Source organism: Camellia sinensis, chromosome 10 (genome assembly GCF_055761805.1).
Source record: "Camellia sinensis isolate YWXY chromosome 10, ASM5576180v1, whole genome shotgun sequence".
Classification (NCBI taxonomy): Eukaryota; Viridiplantae; Streptophyta; class Magnoliopsida; order Ericales; family Theaceae; genus Camellia; species Camellia sinensis.
This window is the reverse complement of record NC_138970.1, coordinates 73,182,038-73,205,376: the sequence shown is the minus strand read 5'-3', so window position 1 is coordinate 73,205,376 and position 23,339 is coordinate 73,182,038. Positions and strand designations below refer to the sequence as shown.

Here is a 23,339-nt window from a genome sequence, read left to right as displayed (position 1 = left end):
TACAACCATGCAAGACTAAGCTCATATGACCAAGACCACCCAAAATAGAGTTAAAGAATGCTAAATCAATGACTAAAACATACTGAGATCAAGTCATAAGAAGGTAGAAAAACATGCTCACTTGCTAGGCCAACTACACATGCAAACACGACATAAGGATGGGAGGCCACCCCCTCCTCTTTTGGACCTCAAAACCAACTTTTTACCACTGAAATTCCCCTGGAATTCCGTGGTTAAAAGGCCAAGAAAAGGGTGTTTCAAAAGCTTTGAAAGATGGCTCAAAAGGCTTTACAAGCCAAAGAGCAAAGGGAGGAAACCACCCCCTAACTAAACAAGGCTCAAACCACCATTTTAAATCCTTAAAAATAGAGTTTTTTGGAGGTTAAAACCAGCCTCAAAGTAGCATGTAAAGATGAACAAACAATGAACTAAAGCAATGCTTAAAAGGGACAAGTCCTTACCCTTGAAGCACAACAACAAACAACAAAAGTTCTGAGCTAAAAACCACTTTTAAAAGCTCAAACAAGGCCTCCAAGAGCCTCATCTCCAAGGTGAAGGTGTTTGGTCAAGGGTCTTAGTGCAAATGTGTAGAAAAAGCTCACTTTCAAACACAAAACAAGAGCAGAGAGAGGATTCTAGAGAGAGAGAGAGAGAGGAAATTTTGCTCATAAATTTTCTAACCCCTCAAATGGGGGAGGGACCTCTCCTTATATAGAAATGCAAGCTAAAACTTGCTTCCATCCATGTATGGAGGATGCATTCAGTGATCAACAGCTAGCAAAGAAAATATCTAAAAAAGGAGAAAAATGGCCGTCGGCCACCTCCCCTAGCCGACCGACCACTTCAAGTGGCCGGCAAGGAGGAAAAGTGGCCGACAAGTGCCAAAAGTGGCCGACAAGGCCTTCTCCCCCTCCAGGAAAGAGGCATCAAAGTTTGGTTCAAAAACAAGCACAAAACAAAGAGGGTTTAGAGGCCCAGAGACAAGGGGTTCCGCCGAGAACTTCGGACACCCAAAACGAGCACAACATGCATAATTATCGCACGCACAAACAATGACGTCTGAGTCTTAAAGTCGGTCAAAAATGGGGTGTCTACACTACCATAGCATCAATAACACACCAAGAGCATCCCTATACATCAGCAACCATAACAGTAACATCCAAATCAGGCTCAATGTAATGCATGTCTTACCTAATCCAAATTGGCCACCATATCATGCATTGAGTATTGGAACTCACTAGAGGATGCTATAACCCACAATGCAACTCTAGTTTTAATTAGCTCACAAACCTCGTCCAATATAGGTTGTTTTTCATTCAAAATACACTCATTTCGTAGCTTCCACACAGACCACATAACTGCCAAAGGAATTACCCCCTAGATTTTTTGTTCAATCTTTCTTCATTTGTACCCTCTCCACCAATCCAATACCCTTTTTCGACTTTTCAGGTATCACCCAAATCAAACCCCACCAATTCAGCAAATTTGTCCATATCCTCCAAACAAAAGGGCACTGTACCAGAACATGACACCCTGATTCTACCTCACAGCTACAAAAAAACACTGTTCGATCGAGCCTCATTACTAAGACACTCCATTCTTTGGAGGAAAGCTCTTGATTTGATTCTACCCTTCCAAGCGAACCAACTAAAAAACTGAACTTTTGGTGGAGAAATATTATTCCAAAGTAGCCTTGATGTCCCCAAGCTCTGCCCCACACAACTTCTATTATAAATTGAATTAACTGTGAACAAACTTGAAGATGAAGCCTTCCAAGCCAATGAATTAGTTTTTTCTGATAAAGATGGGTCATGTGGAAGCAAAAAGGACTATAATCTTACCAACTCATCCTCCTTCCAAACTCTTAGATTCCTTCTGAAACTCAGCTTCCATTCAAATCACTTCTTTTTTTTTTTTTTTTTCCATCATCTGCTTAAGAGTGGTCTCTTTTTCTACTGATAACTCAAATAATCTAGGAAAATCCTCCTTCAAGCATTTGTTGGTAGCCCAACTATCCTCCCAAAATCTAACTCTCATTCCATTCCCTACTTGAGCACTGAACACTGCTACCAGAAATTGGTCTCCACCTTCTTCCAGAGCTGCCATATTTGCTAATCAAGATGTCTTTCCACAACACACGTTCCTCTCCACCAAATCTCCACCACCGTTTGGCTAGTAAACAATCATTGATTTCCTTCAAATCCCAAGTGCTTTGATTTGGTAACCTCCTTCCATTTTACCAGATGGAGCTTCTTTTTGAGTTCTGAACCTCCCCACAAAAACCTGGCCTGAATTTTGTCCAGTAACTTTGATACACTTGTAGGCAATTTAAACAAAAAGAGGTAGTACACTGGTAAAGAAGATATCACTGCTTTGATCAGTGTTAACCTACCTCCAAATAATAGTAATTTCCTTTTCCAAGAAGCCAACCTAGACTTGAATTTATTGATTACCGTCAACCATGTGCTTTTCCTCTTTGGGCTGGCACCCAGTGGTAAACCAAGATACATGAAAGGTAACTTTTGGATCATACAATTCAATTTTCCTGCGAACACATTTACATCAGCCTCTTATACACCTGCTCCACAAACTGTACTTTTATGAAAATTGATTTTCAATCCAGAAAACACTTCAAAACACCTCAAGATTCTGTTTACATTCAAAATATCATTCTCTTCTGCCTCACAAAACACAATTGTATCATCTGCAAATTGTAAATGAGTGACATTAACCTCCCTTAGGCCAATCACAACACCTTTGATTAACTCCAATGCTTTAGCTCTTTGAAATAATATATTCAAACCCTTAGTCACTATATTAAAAAGAAGGAGAGACAACGGATCCCCTTGTTTGAGTCCTTTTTCTGGCAAAATTCATTAGTCAAAGAACCATTATCAAGAACTGAAACAGTAGCTGATTGTATACACGCCTTCATCTACCTAATCCACTTATCTTGGAAGCCAAAGCTTGACATCATATCAAAGAGATACTCCCAATTTATGGTATCATATGCTTTTTCAAAATCCAGTTTCAAAAGTGCCCCCTTCTTTTTTTTTTCTTCTTCCACCAATCCACTACTTCATTGGATACTAAAATCCCATCTAAAATGTTCCTCCCCCCAATGAAAGCGGCCTGAGATTCTCCAATTGTTTTAGGCAATGCCTTCTTAAGTCTAGAAGCTAGAACCTTAGACAGAATTTTGTACAAAGATCCAATAAGGCTAATTGGTCTATAATCTGAAACCCCACATGGATTCCCATACTTAGGTATCAGTGTGATGAAAGAACTATTAATACCTTTTGCTAAGCATCCATTATCATAGAATTTCTTGAAGCATTGCAAGATATCCTTCTTAAACACTTTCCAACACTTCTGAAAGCAAGACAAGTTGAAACCATCAGGTCTTGGTGCCTTATTTCCATCACTCTCTCTAACAGCTCTCCAAATCTCCTCATCTGAAAATGGAGTGACCAGCCTATTAGAATCATTATCTTGACCAATGGACTTGAAGACACCTTGGAGCTTAGGTCGAAATTTCCACTCTTCAGAGAACCTGCTTCTAAAGTGTTGAGTTACCTCATGCTTGACATTTTGTGGATCCTCATGAATCTCCCCATCCATTTTAATTAAATTCAGCAGACTTCTATTTTGCCTGCTTGTAGCTATGACATGAAAGAATCTTGTATTCTTGTCTCCTTTTAAACTCCAATTAACACTAGACTTCTGCCTTCACAACCATTCTTCTCTCCTACTTAATGGCCATACTTCCTTTCGAACTTCTCTCCTTCTTTTAACCTCATTCTCCACAAGACTTCTAGATTCAACCACTAGATCAATGGCATGAAGCTCCTCCTCCGCTGCTTACAATGAATGAGTAACATTGCCAAAGACCTCCATATTCCATTTTTTAAAAACAGAACGTAGAACCTTTAGCTTATTCATAATGGAAAAACCTACCCAGCCAGTAATTATAGAATCATCCCAGGACTTCTTCACAACTTCTCCAAATTCAGATGTAGGGTCCAAGCGGTTATGAAGCGGAGTGGCCTTGGACCCCAATCCATACCATCCTCAACTAGTAACAAGGGGCAATGATCTGAAACACTTCTCTCTAAACCCCATAACTTTAACTTCAACCTTTCTACCTACTCCATTGACATGAGCACTTTGTCAATTCTACTCCATCTTTCTCCGTCATTAGAGTCCACCATCTGAACTGCCTTCCCAACATGGGTAAATCAAGAAGCTCCATATTTTCTATAAATAAATTAAAGTCTTTCATTCCTCTATCTCTTCTAGAGCATCCCCTTCTTTCCCCAAGATTTTCGTATCTCATTGAAGTCACCAGCTAGACACCAGGGATTACAGAAGCTAGATCTCAACCCATATAACACATTTTAGAATCTACTTTTCGCATTAACTTCATTTGGAGCATGAACATTGATAATGACAGAGTTAAAATATGGCAGGAGAGTACTTGAGAGTACAATGAAATGCCTTGTGCTTCAACACTGGGACAACTTGAAAACAATTGGTTTCCCAATGCACAGAAGCCCACCTGCCCTCCCTTCAGAGTCAACTACCATGAATTCCATTTCATTCACAGGCCAAAGTGATTTTAAAAAATCTGGTGTAACCTCAATTTTCTTTGTCTCTTGGAAAAAAACAAAATCAATTTTCCTATCTTTGAGCAATAATTTGAACCTCCTTCTCTTTTCAGCTTTACCCAAATCCCTTACATTCCATGATAAAAGCTCCATAGAGACACATTATATAACACTTGTATCCACCTAATACATTCAATCAATTTTGCACTTCAGCTCCCAACTGTGCATCTATAGCCCTTGAAGTTGTCTGAATTTTATCCTTGATCTCCATAGCTTTTAATTTTTCCTTCACTTCCCCTTCCTTCCCACCAAAGCATATGCCTAAGGCTTTGCCCATACATATTGTTGCTTCTACCTCCTCCTGTGGTGTCAACTCTCTACGAAAATTTCTCCCAATCAACTCCAATTTTGATCTTGCCCTGGAATTTTCTTTACTCGTGACCTTCCCATGTGCATCCGATCTTGCTTTTAACCCAGCTTTAACTCTTAAGACAGCACCTCTGCTCTAGTTTCCCATACCCACTATACCTCATTTCCTTTCATTTCTCCCTCCCCTTGCTTTCCCTTGCTTGTCTGCCGAGATTCTACTATCATTCCTCCTTACTAACTTTTTCCTCTGTTTTAACTCTCCCTTTTTCCCATCCGTGTTGCCACTAACAAATGAAGCCTCAACATAAAGTGATGATGGCCCAACATCCTGGGCCTGTGACACCTCATTATCTGAGTTACAATTGCTTCCCATAAGCCCAAATCCTGGCCCATCACATTGGGTTTTAACCAAATCCACTTCCAATGGTATCCTTGGGTTATTAAGCCCATTCTCACTAATGCTTCTCATGAACCCATTACCCTTACCTTCCAGCAGCCCACTCATTTCATTAAATAGTTGTATGGCATTCAAATTCTCTGAGTTAATTCTCTCCATGCCTGCTTTAATTACCCTTTGGTTTCCCAAACCCACCTCCACTGACTCTTCCACTCTCGAGGTGGAGCCGCCATTGGATATCTTCCCCTCTACCACTGATACAGTGTTTGCCAAATTAACTCTCTGTGATCGTGCCATCTCAGCACACATATTCACCATAATTCCAATTGGGCCTTCCACCTTAGCCTCGTTCACCTCTACAATCTTTCCAATCTCCTGCTCCTCTTCTCCGATTGCACTGCATAGATCATCTCTCTTCTGACTTGACATACACTTACCTGATTTATTAGTAAATTTATTAACCATAACTTGTTCTTTGCACACTCTAACTGGATATAGCATACCTTCGCATCTAATTTGTATTACGGTATTAATTAAGGACATTGTTCTTGTTGCAACCTTCACCCTCTCACAGTTGAAGGATATCTGGTTTGATGTGTCCTCATCTATTCAAATAACTTCACCCCAAATTCGAACTATTTTATTAAACATATTAGTGTTCCAGAGATTCAAAGGAACCCCATGGCAGCTTAACCATACTGCCCTCTCCTGTTCTATATGCATACCCTTCTGCCACTCTGTAATTGATTCACGCCATTCTTTTAGACAATCCTCCAATAGGACCATCTGTGACTTCTTAGCCTCTACTGTCTTGAATGACACCACAGCTATTTTACCTCCCCCTTTTCTTAGACATCCTGACAAAAATCTGAGAAGTCATAATACCATTTCAGTTTAACAATGACATTCTCATACAACCATCCATTACTTGATTCATCACCCATAATGACACGCCCTTCATTTTCAGATTCGTTGCCTTTTAACACAGCTTTTGCATGGGAACGACGTCCTATCATAACCTTAAAATCTCTTTCATCATTTCTTCCCAAATGGACTTGTGGTCGTCCTTTTCCATCAAGCACATTCTTAATGGGCCCACCTACCTTCTCATTTGTTCTTATCTTCTCAAACTCTGCTAACTTCACTTGCAATTCTTTATCATCACACCATAATCCATTAGCTTTTTGAATTGCAACTTCAACAGCCGCTGGGCAATGATATCTAACGAATCCAAACGTTATTTTACTAGCCTTTCTAAGTTTGTTTGGGATGGAAACATCTTTCACAATTTCGAATTTTGTGAATAGCGCGAACAAACCTTTTGGGTTCATTGACCATGGAAGGTTGTCAACAATCATCGTAAAAACTCCTTGATTACCTTTCCTAGAATCCTCCCTTTGATCATATCGTCTTTCCATACCAGATTGGTTGCCATTCGCCCACTGCTACTCTGCTTCCTCCACCCATTGCTGCTCTGCTTGCCATGAGAAAACTCTCCAAGCTTGTGATTTTTATATACATAAAAAGACAAAAAAGACTAGAAACAGAAAAAAGAAATGCTCTACTTCATTTTTATTTTCATGAAGATTCTCATGCAGATAATGACACTCGCTAAGTGTTTTTTAATCTAATACGATACAAGATAATTGCTAATTAAAGTACTTTAAGGTGTCCTATAAATTTTAGAACTGCAAATCTTAAGCAGATAAAGAATCATAAGATAAAAATTATATTACCTCTTGCTAGATTGTGTATATCCTCTTACCTACCTACTGACAATGTCAGTTCCATCTTGTGACAGTGAACTAAGTGCTGTAATCTATAGCCTACCGAACCCACAACTGCAACAACCACAGCCACAGCCCAACAATGTGTGGCTAAGTTCGATAATGATTGAAGAAATTGAGTCTAGTGAGTCCTCAAACACCACAATGCCAAAGCATAAAATACACAAAGTCCCTCAAACGCTTTTGCAGATAGGGATCGAGTCCACCAAGAAATGCTATGAGCCACAACTAGTTTCTATTGGTCCCTACCACCACGAGAACCCAAACCTCAAATCGTTCGAAGAAATCAAATTTCGATTCACAAGGGAGTATGTCAAAAGTTGTGGACCATCATATTCAATTACCGACTTGTATAACAAGGTTGCAGACGTCGCTATTGAGGCAAGAAACTGCTATGCTAAGGGCACTAATATTGATGACATGAACTTCACTCGGATGATGTTCCTCAATGGTTGCTCCAACCTCCAACATATTTACTACAAGAAAAACGAAAAAGAGGAAGCCAAAATGAAGATAAAGAATCACAACAAAGCTTTCGTACAACGTGACTTGTTCTTGCTCGAGAATCAACTTTCTTTCAAAGTCCTCTAGGCACTGATGACCATGAACTCGAACTTCAAAGAGGATAAAGGCTTGGAGTTGATTAACAAGTTCATTCAAAACATGTGGCCACGTCGTCCTCCTCATAATTCATTTCAGGAAGTGATGGAAAATTGCATTACATGCATTACCAACCCAAAAACAAGGCACACAGAAGTACCAACAAAATTAGGCAAACCAGCTCATCTTCTAGAACTCGTGCACAGGCAACTTATTAAACCAAATGCTTTCAATCTTACTGGCATTGAAAATGAAGGAGAAGGAGGAGGCAACGATTGTTACTCAACAATATTGAAGAAACTCATCAACCTTCTCAATAAATTATGTCCTGAAGAAAAAAGAAACAATTGGTACTCGTATCGTTCAGTACAAGAGCTCAAGACCGCTGGGATCATCTTCAGGCCTAACCAAGAAAACATAGTTTTTACTGATGTAAGGTATGGACCTCTCTTCATTAGAGCAATCCTAAGGCTTCCTCCAATGATAATTGATGACTCAACCCAGTCTTTACTACTGAACTTGGTAGCCTATGAGATGTGTCCTAATAGTCACAATGACTTCGGAGTCACCTCATATATATGGTTTATGGATACACTGATTGATCATGTTGATGATGTGAATGAACTGAGAAAGAAGGGAATACTTCTAAACTACCTTAGTACCGACGAAGAGGTGGCTGGGCTTTTCAATAAGATAACCAAGAACATGGTGCCTGACACTAATGCCTATAAAGATGTCCAGAACCAAATTGAAAAGCACTATAAGAACAAGGTGAGACTGTGGATGATTGAATGGTTGCATACCCATTTTGACACCCCTTGGACTATTCTCGCTTTCCTTGGAGCTATTTTAGCAATTTTATTGAGCTTTATTCAGACATATATTGCTATCAATCCTAGCACAAATAGCACAAATTCGAGAAAATGAGTGACTATTCCAACCTCACAAGATCGTTTTCGCCAAGGATTTTTGAATAAAGAAGATGCTACAGGTCTGTTAGGTAGCATCTGTGAATGTTCAATTTCGCAATTTTAGACCCGGATTGTGTCCCACTAGACAACATGATACTTGTTTCTTGGTGATGTTTTGTGAATGTTTTGGTTTGCTTCTAGGTTTGCTTCTGTTGGTTGTGTTGTGATTTTGTCTTTGGCGAGCATGAAAGAAAATAAGAGTTGAGCCAAAAAAAAAAAAAAAAGACAGAAAGAAAGAGACATTTGATTTTTTTCTTTGGTGAGGATGAATGTAAGTTAATAAGATAAAATGTCACATTCAAAAAAAAAAAAAGACAGAAAGAAATTATTAAAAACTCGTAATTCAAAATACAATTTCACACTCAAATTATAATTTTAAAACTAACACAAACGAATTTTTAATAATTTAAACTGCATATCTGCATGATAGTAACGAAATGTTGAATATCATAGTCCAATTAGTCATGGGAGGCATTCAATGCCCCTACATGAAATTTGTACAAAGGGTAAATTATACTAAGAGGCAATTTGGGAACTTGCTAAAAAAAATTAATTTTTTAGTTTTTTAGCTTTTTTACACAAAAAAAGTCAAAAAAAAAGAAGTTATTTTACACAAAGAAGCCATCAAAAAGCCAAAGAATTAATTTTTTACCAACTTCTCAAAACACCATTAAAGTCCTCGTTTGATAAACATTTAGGGGCTAAAAAACATAAAAAGATAAAATAGGTTATATAAGTTAATAAGATAAAATGTCACATTCAAACCATAATGATTACACTTTTTTTCTCACAAAAAGCAAAAAAGCCCAAAAATAAAAACCAAACCAGACTAAAAAAGTCAGGTTAAAAAAGTCCTAACACAAAAAAGTTGACTACCGTAACCAATGTCAAACACAGTTTAACTTCCATTAAGATTATTGACAATTATAAGAATATTTCTCGCCATGATGAAATAATATTGACGAACTACGCAGTAATCAAGTCCTTGTTTGAAAAACAATTGGGTGAATTACATTAATAGTTCCTATAGTTTGAAACATGTGTCACTTTGATCCCTAACTTTTCAATTGAGACATATTTAACCCTGAATTTTGAATCTTGTTCTAAATAAAGACAATTGAATATATCATTAGATTTTTCAAGGGTAAAATCATCAATTTGATAAAATATAAACTAATTTGACAAAAATAAATGTCAAACAAATATTTTTGAATTTTTAAAAATTATTTCAACTGACTAAAAATAAAATTATGTAAAATTGATAAATCTTTAAGACAATTATTTATTTTTTTTACCAAATTAATTTTTATTATGTGTTTAGATGATGATCATGTAAAATTAATTTTTAAAAATTAATCATGTAATTTTTATTATTTTTTATCAATTTTACATAATTTTATCATTGGTAGATAAAAACAATTTTAAAAAAATTAAAAATATTTTTTTGACATTTATTTTTGTCAAATTAGTTTATATTTTATTAAATTGACAATTTTGCCTTTGAAATTAAACAATGGTATCTTCAATTGTCTTTTTTTGAAACAAAATTCAAAATTCATGGTCAAATATGTCACAATTGAAAAGTTGGGAACCAAAGTGACGCGAGTCCCAAACTATAGGGACTGTTAGTGTAATTTGCTCGAAACATTTTGAGGCTAAAAAAGTACAAAAAAGATAAAATAGGCTATATAAGTTAATAAGACAAAATGTCATATTCAAACCATAATTATTACACTTTTTCTCTCACAAAAGTCAAAAAAAAATCCAAAAATAAAAACCAAACGAGACCAAAAAAATTAGGCTAAAAAGTCCCAACAGAAAAAAGTTGGCTACCGTAACCAATACCAAACAAAGCTTAACTTCCATTAAGATTATTGACAATTATAAGAATCTTCCTCTTGGTAATGAAATAATATTGACCAACTTCGCGGTAATCAAGTCCTCGTTTGATAAATATTTTGAGGCTAAAAAAGTACAAAAAGATAAAATAGGCTATATAAGTTAATAAGACAAAATGTCACATTCAAATCATAATCATTACATTTTCTCTCTCACAAAAGTCAAGAAAGTCCAAAAATAAAAACCAAACGAGACTGAAAAAGTCAGGTTAAAAAAGTCTCAACACAAAAAAGTTGACTACCGTAACCAATTCCAAACAAAGCCTAACTTCCATTAAGGTTATTGACAATTATAAGAATCTTCCTCGCGATAATGAAATAATATTGACCAATTTCGTGGTAATCAAGTCCTCGTTTGATAAATATTTTGGGACTGAAAAAGCACAAAAAGATAAAATAAGTTATATAAGTCAATAAAACAAAATGTCACATTCAAATCATAATCATTACATTTTTTCTCTCACAAAAGTCAAAAAACCCAAAATCAAAAACCAAATGAGACTAAAGCAATCACGCTAAAAAGTCCTAACACAAAAAAGTTGACTACCGTAATCAATGTCAAACAATGCTTAACTTCCATTAAAATTTTTGACAATTATAAGAATCTTCCTCACGGTAATGAAATAATATTGATCAACTTCACTTTTTCATTTAAAATATTTTTTTTTCATTATTTGATTATTAACTATCGATGGTAATGAAAATGTTGAATTCAGCATGCCAATTTATTCCCCTGATCAAAGAAAAGAAAAAAAAAAAACTAATTTATTGCATTTCCCAATTTGCCCTTATTTATGTGTGGATATCAATGCCCTTAATATCTTAAAAAAAAAAAAAAAAAAAAACAAACAAACAAACAGAAACACACTCTTATTTTATAGTTAAATAATCGATATCACTTCTCTTTTTGTTCATGTTATGATCAAATAGATACTAGTTTTTTATGTATTAATAGTATTAGATGGACCGGTCTTCAAAAATAAATAAATAGTATTAGATGTTAATTTATTTCTTATTCTTCAAATGGATGAATGATCTTCTAACATGTTTTGCGATTTTTCAAAAATATCACATTAACAATTCTAATTGATATTCTAATGTGATATTTTGGAACTACCTAATCATTGTTCCACTTGCATCTGGTTTCGTTAAGAAAAAAATCCTAAATTTAGCGTAATACATTCTTTAAAAAAATTTAAGAGTTGACCAAGTGGTAAAAATTGAGAATAAGATTTAAAATTTGAGTTCGAATGACTTTAAAGGGCCACCAGTCTACTCGGTTATTAGCTTCAAGGTTTCAGAATTAGTAAGGCGCACGCAAATTGAAATAAGTATAAAAAAACAAAAAGAACATACTTGAAAAAAAAAAAATAATAATAATTCTTAAATACGAAAGCAAAGATCAGACCATGGCAGAAAGAACTTGTTCTTAGACTGCACTTTTGGGGGAGAATAAAGCACAACCTATGCTTGCTTTGGCAAAAATGTTGGAAGTCTTGAAACAGAATTCATCTTTATATCCCATGCATGTTTGGGCTTGAAGGTTAATTTAAAAATTAATTTACAAAAATAAACAGTGGAAAGTATGATATTTAAATGAGAAAGAAATATGCCATAAAAACCATCAAAGTTTATGATTTTTTAAAAACAAGGCCCACCTCAAACAATGATTGTAAAATTTTTTGGTTTGGAAGATTAATACTCAAACAATTTTATCCTGTGGACCTACCTCATGTGAAACTATGTAACAGTTTTGCTACAAATTTTGTATAATAAAGAGGAAAAAGGATAAAGAAACAAATTGTCCCTACATGATATACCAAACTTGGAAAAAAAAAGAAGGGGAATTTCACACAATCTCACACCTTCAATCCTCTTTTTGTCCTCTTCATCTTTGAATTTTGTCAAACATAAAAAATAAAAATTGGACAAAGTTTGAATGTATGTGAACATGTTAGTGAATTTATAGGGAATAAAAAAAAAAAAAAAGAGGATAAATTACACCCGCCTCACTACAAAAAAAATTATTTTTTGCGACGGCAAAACGCCGTCGCAAATACTCCCGCACGCCGTCTCAAAAGCTATTTGCGACGGTAATTTTTCTTTTTACGACGGCAAGTGGGGGTCGCAACAAAGGGGGTTGCAAAAGAGTTTTAGCGACCATCGCCATTGTATTTGCGATGGGAAATTTTCTTTTTTGCGACGGCAATTTTCTGTCGCCAATAATGGATGAAAATCTGGGTTTTTTTGCGACGGCACAAGCTTTCCGTCGCTAAAATAGGTTTGTGCGACGGCAAAAATCCTGTCGCTAAAAAATGTCGTCGCTTTTGACTATTGTCGACGGCAACCTGAGCCGTCGCTAATGACTATTGGCGACGGCAATTATACCGTCGCTAAAGCCTTGCTTTTTAATAAATTCCATACCTTTTGCGACAGTACGGCTGCCGTCGCAAAAAGCCTGGCACTTTTTTTTTTTTTTTTTTTTTTTGCGACGGGGTGTGCTGCCGTCTCAAAAAAAATTTTTTTAAAAAAAACCTGTTTTACAATTATTAAAAATATAAAAATAACCTGTAATGTTGGCAAATGATATAATAATATAAATACATAAATAAAATAACTAATGTTGGCAAATGATGTAATGTTGGCAAATGAAAAATAACTACAAAAAAATCCAAAAATTACATAATAATATAAATACATACATAAACAAAAGTTGGCAAATGATGAAAATACATAATGTTGGTCACATGATACATACATAATGTTGGTCACAAATTTAAATAACATAAATCAAAATCAAAACCAAAAGTTTTCGTCTTGATTCTTTCGTGGGTTACAAAAACAGAAGTTGGTCATAATCTTTACATGCCCACATTCCACACGAAGCAAACTGCTACTCAGGAAATATCTGAAAAAAACAAAATAAAAATAATTAATAACAATATAATGGTGTTAATATTTTAATTACAGAAAAATATAAAAAAATTAACTACTATATAATTAGAAAGATAGTTTAGTAAATAATTTTGACTAGACCGAAATCCAACTCTAACTCTCAAATCGGGAACCCAATTCGAGCGCCGTCTTCTCCCACAAGTCTCTCGTGCCTATGAGGTCGTGTGTGCCAAGTTTCGGGCTAAACCGACGCCGATTGGTGAATTTGGGGCATTAATACCTCGAATTTAAGTTTCTTAAGGAACTAGTTTGCCTAAAGTGAAATCCGGCTCTAACTCCCAAACCGGGAACCCGATTCGAGCTCCGTCTTCTCCCACAAGTCTTTCGTGCCTAGGAGGTCGTGTGTGCCAAGTTTCGTCCTAAACTGACGTGGTTTGGTGATTTTGGGGCATTAACTCCTCGAATTCAAGTTTCTTAAGGAACTAGTTTGCCTAAAGTGAAATCCGGCTCTAACTCCCAAACCGGGAACCCGATTCGAGCCCCGTCTTCTCCCACAAGTCTCTTGTGCCTAGGAAGTCGTGTGTGCCAAGTTTCGTCCTAAACCGACGTGGTTTGGTGATTTTGGGGCATTAACTCTTCGAATTCAAGTTTCTTAAGGAACTAGTTTGCCTAAAGTGAAATCCGGCTCTAACTACCAAACCGGGAACCCGATTCGAGCCCCGTCTTCTCCCACAAGTCTCTCGTGCCTAGGAGGTCGTGTGTGCCAAGTTTCGTGCTAAACTGACGCCGTTTGGTAAATTTGGGGCATTAACTCATCGAATTCAAGTTTCTTAAGGAACTAGTTTGCCTAAAGTGAAATCTGGCTTTAACTCTTAAACCGGGAGCCCGATTCGAACCTCGTCTTCTCCCACAAGTCTCTCCTACCTAGGAGGTCGTGTGTGCCAAGTTTCGTGCTAAACTAACGCGGTTTGGTAATTTTGGGGCATTGACTCCTCGAATTCAAGTTTCTTAAGGAACTAATTTGCCTAAAGTGAAATCCGGCTCTAACTCCCAAACCGGGAACCCGATTCGAGCCCCGTCTTCTCCCACAAGTCTCTCGTGCCTAGGAGGTCGTGTGTGCCAAGTTTCGTGCTAAACCGACGCCGTTTGGTGAATTTGGGGCATTAACTCCTCGAATTCAAGTTTCTTAATGAACTAGTTTGCCTAAAGTGAAATCCGGCTCTAACTCCCAAACCGGGAACCTGATTCGAGCCCCGTCTTCTCCCACAAGTCTCTCGTGCCTAGGAGGTCGTGTGTGCCAAGTTTCGTGCTAAACCGACGCCATTTGGTGAATTTGGGGCATTAACTCCTCGAATTCAAGTTTCTTAATGAACTAGTTTTCCTAAAGTGAAATCCGGCTCTAACTCCCAAACCGGGAACCCGATTCGAGCCCCGTCTTCTCCCACAAGTCTCTCGTGCCTAGGAGGTCGTGCGCACCAAGTTTCATCCTAAACCGACGCCGTTTGGTGATTTTGGGGCATTAACTCCTCGAATTTAAGTTTCTTAAGGAACTAGTTTGCCTAAAGTGAAATCCGGCTCTAACTCTCAAACCGGGAACCCGATTCGAGCCCCGTCTTCTCCCACAAGTCTCTCGTGCCTAGGTGGTCGTATGTGCCAAGTTTCATGCTAAATCCGGCTCTAACTAGTCCCGTCTTCTCCCACAAGTCTCTTAACTTAGAATGTAAAGAATGCAAAGATACATTTTAGCTTAGAATGCAAAGATACATTTTATACCTAATCTTCTGGTGGTGGTGTATATGGATTCTCGTCTTCTACAGATTCCCTAAATGCCAGGTGGCCACTCGATGCATCAGGAACCTATGTTAGTCAATGCATAATGTGTTAATCATATTCGAATTTTATACATAATCTTGAGTGAAAATTGAACTATCAAACAATTTAATTTATATGGAACCTGTCTGTTGGGGTCCACACTCGCCCCCTGTGACACAAGGGCCATCATCTCAACTCTCATCTGCTACAAATGTGTAGAGAACTCTGCTCGCAGCTCCTCCCTCAACTCATCCCTTAGCTCTGCACGAACCTGCTGCGTGATCTGATCAATAGTCGATGGCTGGGGTGTTGATTGTGATAGCCTAGCACCATCTTTATACACTGCTCTCCGAGGCACAATTCTCCCGTATGTGCGACAATATCCATGTCTGTCATGACCTATCAACTCATGGAAAATGGCATTCCTAGCCTCGAAAGTCCGACCATCCTCAAGTAGCATAGAGAGTTGACGATTAAACTCATCCTGTATTGAATAAGACATACAAGTATATGCCAAATTAAGATGGTTGACACACAAAAAATAAACTTTAAATACAATCAAAGGTGTTTGGAAACTACCAAGGTCTGGATAACCTCTAGGTCATCTACTCTACGTGTCATAAGCCAAACATTCATCTTATCAGTAGACTCTCCCTTACTGGTCATCTACATTTTTTTTAGAAATATGAAAATTAGAATACAAATAATTTGCAAATATACAATGTTTATTTATATACAAAAATAAAACAATAAAATGTAAACCTCATGCCGTATCTGAGAGAAAGTAGTACGCCCTGTGGTATGAGCTATGCCGTGAGCTCGCCGATTTTTAGCGTTCCTACTTGCAATTTTCCATAACAGGTTCAACAAATGTAAGTATGTAAATATGATTTGTATGTTTACATATCATAAATATAACGTAATTGTATACCTCAGCATCGGAAGTACGCCAATACTCCACAAATTGTTCCCACTAGCTTGACACAATGTTCATAGGAACATCATCCTTCAGATTAGGATCAGAGCTTCTAGGCTTGAAATATTTAGCCTTGAGCTTGTTCTTGTGATCCTTCCATATGCTGTTGCCGTTTTTCATGCAGATTGGCTTGTACTCCTCTGGACATATATTCAAATTGTCCTATAAAACACAATTTCAAAGTTTAAGGCTAAGTATAACACAAATTTGGAATTCGAATTTGTGGACAAAAATATACTTTTACCTTCACATCCTTCCAGATAGCATCAACAATATCATCAGGCACATTGTTCCAGTCAAGAAAAGTAAGAGGAACAATGTTACCATTCTGCACAATAATGCCAAGTTGAGTAGTTAACTTGGCCACGTTATCCCCTATGGGCAGTAATTTCCATCAAATTGTATGTCCAGCTTTTTACCAGTACCTCACTCTTTAATGCCCTTGGCACATCCTCTACCACGCCTAGTCGAGGTTGATGAAGAACTAACATGACCTGCGATATACAATAATAATAAATAATATGCAATGGTAATAAACAAATGCAAATTTAAATAATGTGAATACAAATCATATCAAATAAACCTGAGGTGGGCTGTGAAGAAGTCGAAGGGTCTACAAAATACAATGAGAATAAACAAGTTATATATAATGAGCATAAATAAATGTATGTGTAAATAATTTTCATACAAATCAAAGCAAATTTATATACCTGCGGATGGCTCATAAGCTGATGATGATAGCTGCTGTGGTGCCACTGATGGTGGACGCACCGATGGTAGGCGTGGAGGCTGAGTACATGGTAGCTGCTGTGGTGCCACTGATGGTGGTCGATACGGTGGTACCAATGGCCCCTCCGATGCTAGCCGATGTGATGCCTCCTCTGATGGTGGTGCTACTGATGTCCTGTTATGTAGCACATCAGACATCATGCGCCGGGGATGATCAGGCTTCCTCTTCCTTCCCATAATAATCTGCAAGCAATATAACATCAATTGACATTAGAAACATAGACAATGGTTTGTCATCAACTATAATATGACATTAATTGAACTAATACAATTACAAAGACAAAGTAAATTAAGAAATTGATGATTAACTACAACCTTGGCCTTAATTGAATTACTAATGTTGATTAAATATCAGCCTATTTGAACATCAACTGTTTCCCTTCTGCGGCTTCCCTCACCTAACCAACTTCTTCATCACGAAGCATTATATTTTCTTCCAATTGTTGGCTCATGTATGGCTCAATTTGTGGATCAGTCGAACTCATATCAAATAAACCTCTTTAAGACATCTTCACCACGACTTACCAGTCTGGTTGTAATGGGTCTGCAACATACCAAACTTGCTCTGCTTGGGACGCCAAGATGAAAGGTTCATTGGTAATTCGATCATCTCGGTACAACAAATGATTGAAGTTCACCAACGTGAAATTGAAGACATCTTCTTTCTTTCCGTGAATTTTGTCAATCCAATCACACTTAAACAACACATGTTTCTTCTCATTGGAATATCAAATATCAACAATATCTGTCAATTGTCCATAATAGTACACAGACCCCAGACAAGGATTCTTGTCTTTTCGACTAGCATAACTTATGGTATCTGCCTTCAAAGCTACACCACAATTTTGTGTGGCTTGACGATCATCCATGGCCTTTACTCGATACCAAAACCCATTCAGTATATACCCGTTGAACCTCCTTGCCAGGTTATGAGGACCATTTGACAATAGAATAATCTCTTCAGAAAATATGACGTCAGTAGTCCTTCGCAAAGTTTGGACCTATTTAACACGAAAATGTAAAATTTAAAATGTAGATCGACTTAAGTAACTAGAATCTATAGAGTTAAATACATACATGTTCCTTGAACCAAATGTGAAAAGTTTCAAAATGTTCACGCCGAAGTTGATGATCGTCGACACGAGGCATTTTGAGCTTAAGTACTTCAAGGTGTTTGCTGTGTAGATTGAAATTTTAGCAATACAAAAAATTTAGTTAAAAATTCAATAAAACATAATAAAATATTGAGTGAGTGACTTAGCCTACTATATGAATGGTTGAACCGCGCTTGTATTGAATAAGATGTACCGATAAGCTTGTACCCAAGAAGTATTATCAAGATAAAAGCTTGTGTTTTCACCAATAGCATGACCCAAATTATCAGCACCACTATAGTTCCTTACGGGTCGACTAGATTTGGTTTCCACATCATTGAGATATTGTGCACAAAAATTCATGCATTCTTCCATAAGATATCCTTTAGCAATTGATCCTTCAGGATGAGCTCTATTACGCACGTATTGCTTCAAAGTAAGAAGATACCTCTCAATTGGATACATCCATCGAAATTGAATCGCTCCACCCAATAAGGCTTCATCAGCTAGATGTATAGGCAAGTGCTCCATTATATCAAAAAAACTCGGAGGAAATATTTTCTCTAGATGACAAAGAGTTATAGCGATACGATCTTGAATATATTGCAAATCCGTCGCACGATTCACTTTTGAACACAATTGTCTAAAGAAATTGCTCAATTCAATCAAGGGTTCAATTACATTCTTCGGTAACGATATTCGAATAGCCAATGGAATAAGTTGTTGCATCAGAATATGACTATCGTGGCTCTTAAGGCCCCAATACTTCTATCATGTGAGCGCACACGACGTGATATATTGGATGAATACCCATCGGGAACTCTTACTTCCTTCAACACTTTCAAGAACAAATCTTTCTCATCCTTGGTCATCGTGAATTGTGTTGGTGGTAAATAGGCTTTATTCGACCCTCTTAACTGCAAATGTAGGGGTTTTCTAATATTCATATCTTGTAAATCACGCCGAGCATTAACACCATCCTTCGATTTTTCTGCAACCCCTAATATTGTCCACAACACATTGTCACAAACATTCTTCTCTATATGCATCACATCGAGGTTGTGTCTTATTAGATTGTGCTCCCAATATGGCAATTCATAAAAGATACTCTTTTTCTTCCAACTGTGGGTGCGATGTCCAGCTTTCTCCTTCTCTACCTGTCTCCTATGCCTCTCTATAAGGTCATCCCTCCTGTATTGGGTTAAAATACCCTCAGATTCTAATTGTAGCAACATCTCAGTTCCAGACAACAATTTTGGTTTGAGTCTGACTTCCCGACTACCATCAAATGATACTTTATCCTTCCAGAATTTATGGCCAGTAGGTAAAAATCTGCGATGACCCAAGTATGATTGTTTCCTATTATGCTTCAACCAACACGATGTAGTTTCCTTATTGCAACAAGGACATGCATATTCGCCTTTAGTGCTCCATCCTGACAAGTTTGCGTATGCAGGAAAATCACTAATTGTCCACAGTAAAGCTGCATGCATTTGAAACATTTGATTTGTTGATGCATCAAATGTTGACACATCCTCATTCCATAGTTCTTTCAACTCCTCAATCAACGGTTGCATATACACATCAATCTTGTCACCAGGTCCTTTTGGGCCGTCAATAAGCACGACTAAAATTAGAAATGGTTGCTTCATGCACATCCATGGCGACAAGTTGTAGAACGAGCATAACAGGCCAAGTGCTATGAACTATGTTCATCGTTCTGAATGGGTTAAAACCATCGGATGCTAAGCCAAGCCTTACACTTCGGCAATCATTACTAAAGTCAAGATTCCGACGGTCAAAATCTTTCCATGCAAGGGAGTCAGCAGGATGCCTGAAGACACCATCATCAGTTCGTTCCTCTGTATGCCATCTCATTAACTTGGCCGTCTTAGATGACATAAACAACCTATACAACCTTGGCTTTAAAGGAAAATACCTCATCTGTTTTGCAGCTATTCGTTTGTCACCTTTGTTAGGACCATTTGAACCACCATCACCATTTGATTTCCATCTAGAACTGTTGCATATGACACATTTATCAAGATTGGCGTTCTCGTTTCGAAACAACATGCAACTGTTGGGACATGCATCCCACGTCTCATACGTGAAGCCCAAATCTGTTGTGACCTTATGAGCTTTATAATATGAGTCCGGGAGTTTCACACCCAACGAGAACGCCTCATTCAATAACTCAAGCAACATGTCAACAGACTTGTCTGTCCACAGATTAAGCACCTTCAAATGTAAAAGTCGAACAATGAATGACAAAGATGTGAACTTCTGACAACCCGGATACAATTCACTTTGTGCATCTTGAAAAAGTTTGAAATACTTTGCAGTCTCTGTATTTGGACCGAGATGGGGTTCAGATGCATAGGGATTAGGCCCCTGTGGTTCATTACCCTCAATACTTGTACCGACATGTGGATTTCCCATAGCCCCTTGTATCATTCCAATCATATCATCCCCAATGTCTAAATTAGCTAATGTTTCATTCTCTCGATTACCATGCAGAGATACGTAAGATTCCCCATGATTAATCCAATGTTTGTATTTTTTAAAAAAATCATTCAAAATCAGATGCTCACGTACACCCTCTCGTACAAAATAGTATCGATTCTCGCACTTCCTACACGGACAACTGATCATCGATCCTTCAACTCTATTGGTGTAGGCAAACACAAGGAATTCATCAATCCCATTAATGTATTCGCTCGACATCCTATTTTGCAAATCAATCAAACTCTTATCCATCATCTGTACACATCCACAAAAATATCTCTGTAGACACCCCATTTTTGACCGTCCTCAAGACTTGGACGTCACCGTTTGAACACTCGATGATTATCCATGTTTGTGTTCGTTTGGAGTTCCCGGAGGCCTCGGCTCGCGCGCCTTGTCTCAAGATCTCCGAACTTGACTGTTTAGTGTCTGGTTTCACACCGAACACTTATGTTTTGCCTTGGAGAGGCAGGGTAGGGCTTGTAGACCATCCCCACCCACCACCGACAGTGGCTAGAGGCCACCGGCTGGTTTTTGCTGCCACCAGCAATGTATATTGCCGGCCGGCACTATTTGTTGCCGGTCAGCACTATTTTGTGCCGGTCGGCACTCTTTTTGGCCAAGATGGCATTTTTGGCCGGCCGACTACTGTGCATCTGCTTTTGTAGATATTTTAAGACAGCTGTCTTGCTTTTGCTCCCCTGTGTATGGAGGGATCTCCCTCTTATGAAGCTTGTCTTGTAAGCTTTACAAGACAAGAAGTTCTATATAGAGAGAGGCTTGTCTCTTGGCTTGAGAGGTTGGACACTTGAGATATTTTGAGAGCTTAGACAGCCATTGTTAGGGTTTGAGTTCTAGGGTTAGGGTTAGATACACATCCTATCCCTCTTTCCCTCTCTTTTGTGCTCTTGTGTGTGTTTTAGTCCATACTATTGCACACAAGCACCTAGTGTTTCACCTTCCTCTTGGAACTGAGGTTCTAAGGGACTGATTTTGAGGTTTTGAAGCTGATTTCACGCCAAGGAGGGCCATTGGAGCATCTTTGTTGAAGAAGTCTTCAAGGGTAAGAATCTCATCCCTTTTTATCCCATTTTTGCATTGTATTTCTACCTATCTTAAATTCGTTTTTGAGCTTAGTGTGTAATACAAAAAAGTTCTATTTTTAAGCCCTCTTGGTTGTTTGTTAAGAGTGTTTTGTGGTTTGGGTAAGTTTGAATACCCTTAGGCCTTGAAAGGCCTCATTTTGTGCCCTTTTGTGTGAACTCCGGGATTTTGGTGTTGGGGTCTCTTCACCACTGAAATCTTGAGGGATTTCAGTGGTGAAGGTGATGCCTTGAAGTCCCAAGAAGGAGAGGGCCACCCCCTCTCCTTGTTGTCCTTGTAAAGGGCATGTTTTGGCCTCTTGAGGGAGCACCATGTTAGAGGGTGTATTGACCATGACTTGGCTGCTTTTTATGCTTAATATGTCATGTTATGCCTCTGTTTTTACTTGGTTTTGGTACTCCATGCATGCTTAGCATAGTTGCCATGTAATGCCTTGTTATGCCTTAACATGTCTTAGGTTGTGTGCCTTTGTTTCTAGCATGTTTTAGGCTTACATTTGTGAAGATTTTGTGCTTATCTTGACATGTTCTAGGTCTGTCCATAAGTGTTTGGGTTGATTTTGGCATGCTTGGTATAGCCTCTTTGTATTCGGGCTTGTTGGCCTTGAGTATGTGCATGTATAGCATGACATCTTTGCATTGATTTGGTGATTTGGGGTCACCTTACATGTTATTTCAGTCCCATTTTCATGCCTATGTGTTTGCCTTGAATACATCCTTAATGCCTCATAAGCTTGTGTAGCAATGCTCCTTGTTTTGGCACTTGTGCATGCCTCTAAATTTGAGCCACTTAGATGCCATCTAAGTAGTCCTTTAGCCTTGTTTTAACATGCTAAAAACCTTTTTTTAGTTGCTTAATGCATGCCATGTTTGTTGTGATAAAAGTGCTTCAAAGCTTCATGACTTGCCTCAAGTACTTGGACCATGCTTGCATGCATTTGCTTGTCTTGTTTAACATGATTTGGCATCATTTTATGACATGATTTTCAATGCTTATGTTGCATGCTAATTGTCCATGAAATCCCTTTGCGAGTGTGCTTGAATGTTGCTTGCTTAATGCTTGAGGTTTGGACCATAACATGTGTATGTGTGCATGTGTGTTTAGCCTCCATTTTTGGGCATTTTGGCTACTGTTTTGGGCCCTATTAGAGCTGCCCAAATCATGTTTAAGACCACCTTTTCATTAGCTAGCATTGCCTCATGTTTGCTTGCATGCTTGCATAAGTGTATCGCCATGCCATGTTGCATCCTTAGCTTGCATGCCTAGGTTGCATTGCATTTTGCATGCATGCTTTGTTCCTTGACTTAGTGATAGGAATTGGGCCTTGTTTGGTTTGATTTGGTTTGCATGCATTTGAAATCAAAGTTGCATACATGGTTCTTTGGGCCATCATGCATGGAAATGCGTGATTGGTGGTCTGAGAATCGAGGCACATGCCCCTTTGAGTCATTATCATGATAAGGGACATGGTCGGTGCATATATGCCTTGAATTGTGCTGCCATGCTTTGCCTTGCCCTCTGTTGCTGTCATTTGC

General features: G+C 37.9%; 2 protein-coding genes and 1 long non-coding RNA gene across 3 annotated transcripts; 2 read left to right on the top strand and 1 right to left on the bottom strand.

Moving 5' to 3' along the window:
- Positions 1–7,151: 7,151 nt before the first annotated feature.
- On the top strand, positions 7,152–7,751 carry LOC114268056 (putative UPF0481 protein At3g02645). The gene has a single exon (XM_028209156.2). The coding sequence runs from the start codon at positions 7,152–7,154 to the stop codon at positions 7,749–7,751; it is 600 nt and encodes a 199-aa protein (XP_028064957.2).
- Positions 7,752–7,763: 12 nt separating this feature from the next.
- Positions 7,764–8,687, top strand: LOC145800480 (UPF0481 protein At3g47200-like). The gene has a single exon (XM_082890167.1). It carries the CDS (start codon positions 7,764–7,766, stop codon positions 8,685–8,687), a length of 924 nt encoding a protein of 307 aa, XP_082746293.1.
- Positions 8,688–16,722: 8,035 nt separating this feature from the next.
- Positions 16,723–17,150, bottom strand: LOC145801657 (uncharacterized). The gene is made up of 3 exons (XR_014343289.1): positions 17,023–17,150; positions 16,896–16,925; positions 16,723–16,806 (listed from the first exon to the last, which is right to left on the bottom strand). It is a non-coding gene; the product is annotated as an uncharacterized LOC145801657 (long non-coding RNA).
- Between the last annotated feature and the right edge of the window lie 6,189 nt (positions 17,151–23,339).

What these genes read in the sequence shown, in the direction of transcription:
- LOC145800480 (XM_082890167.1), top strand. Translation starts at nt 7,764, where the DNA reads ATGAACTCGAACTTCAAAGAGGATAAAGGCTTGGAGTTGATTAACAAG.
- LOC114268056 (XM_028209156.2), top strand. Translation starts at nt 7,152, where the DNA reads ATGTCAGTTCCATCTTGTGACAGTGAACTAAGTGCTGTAATCTATAGC.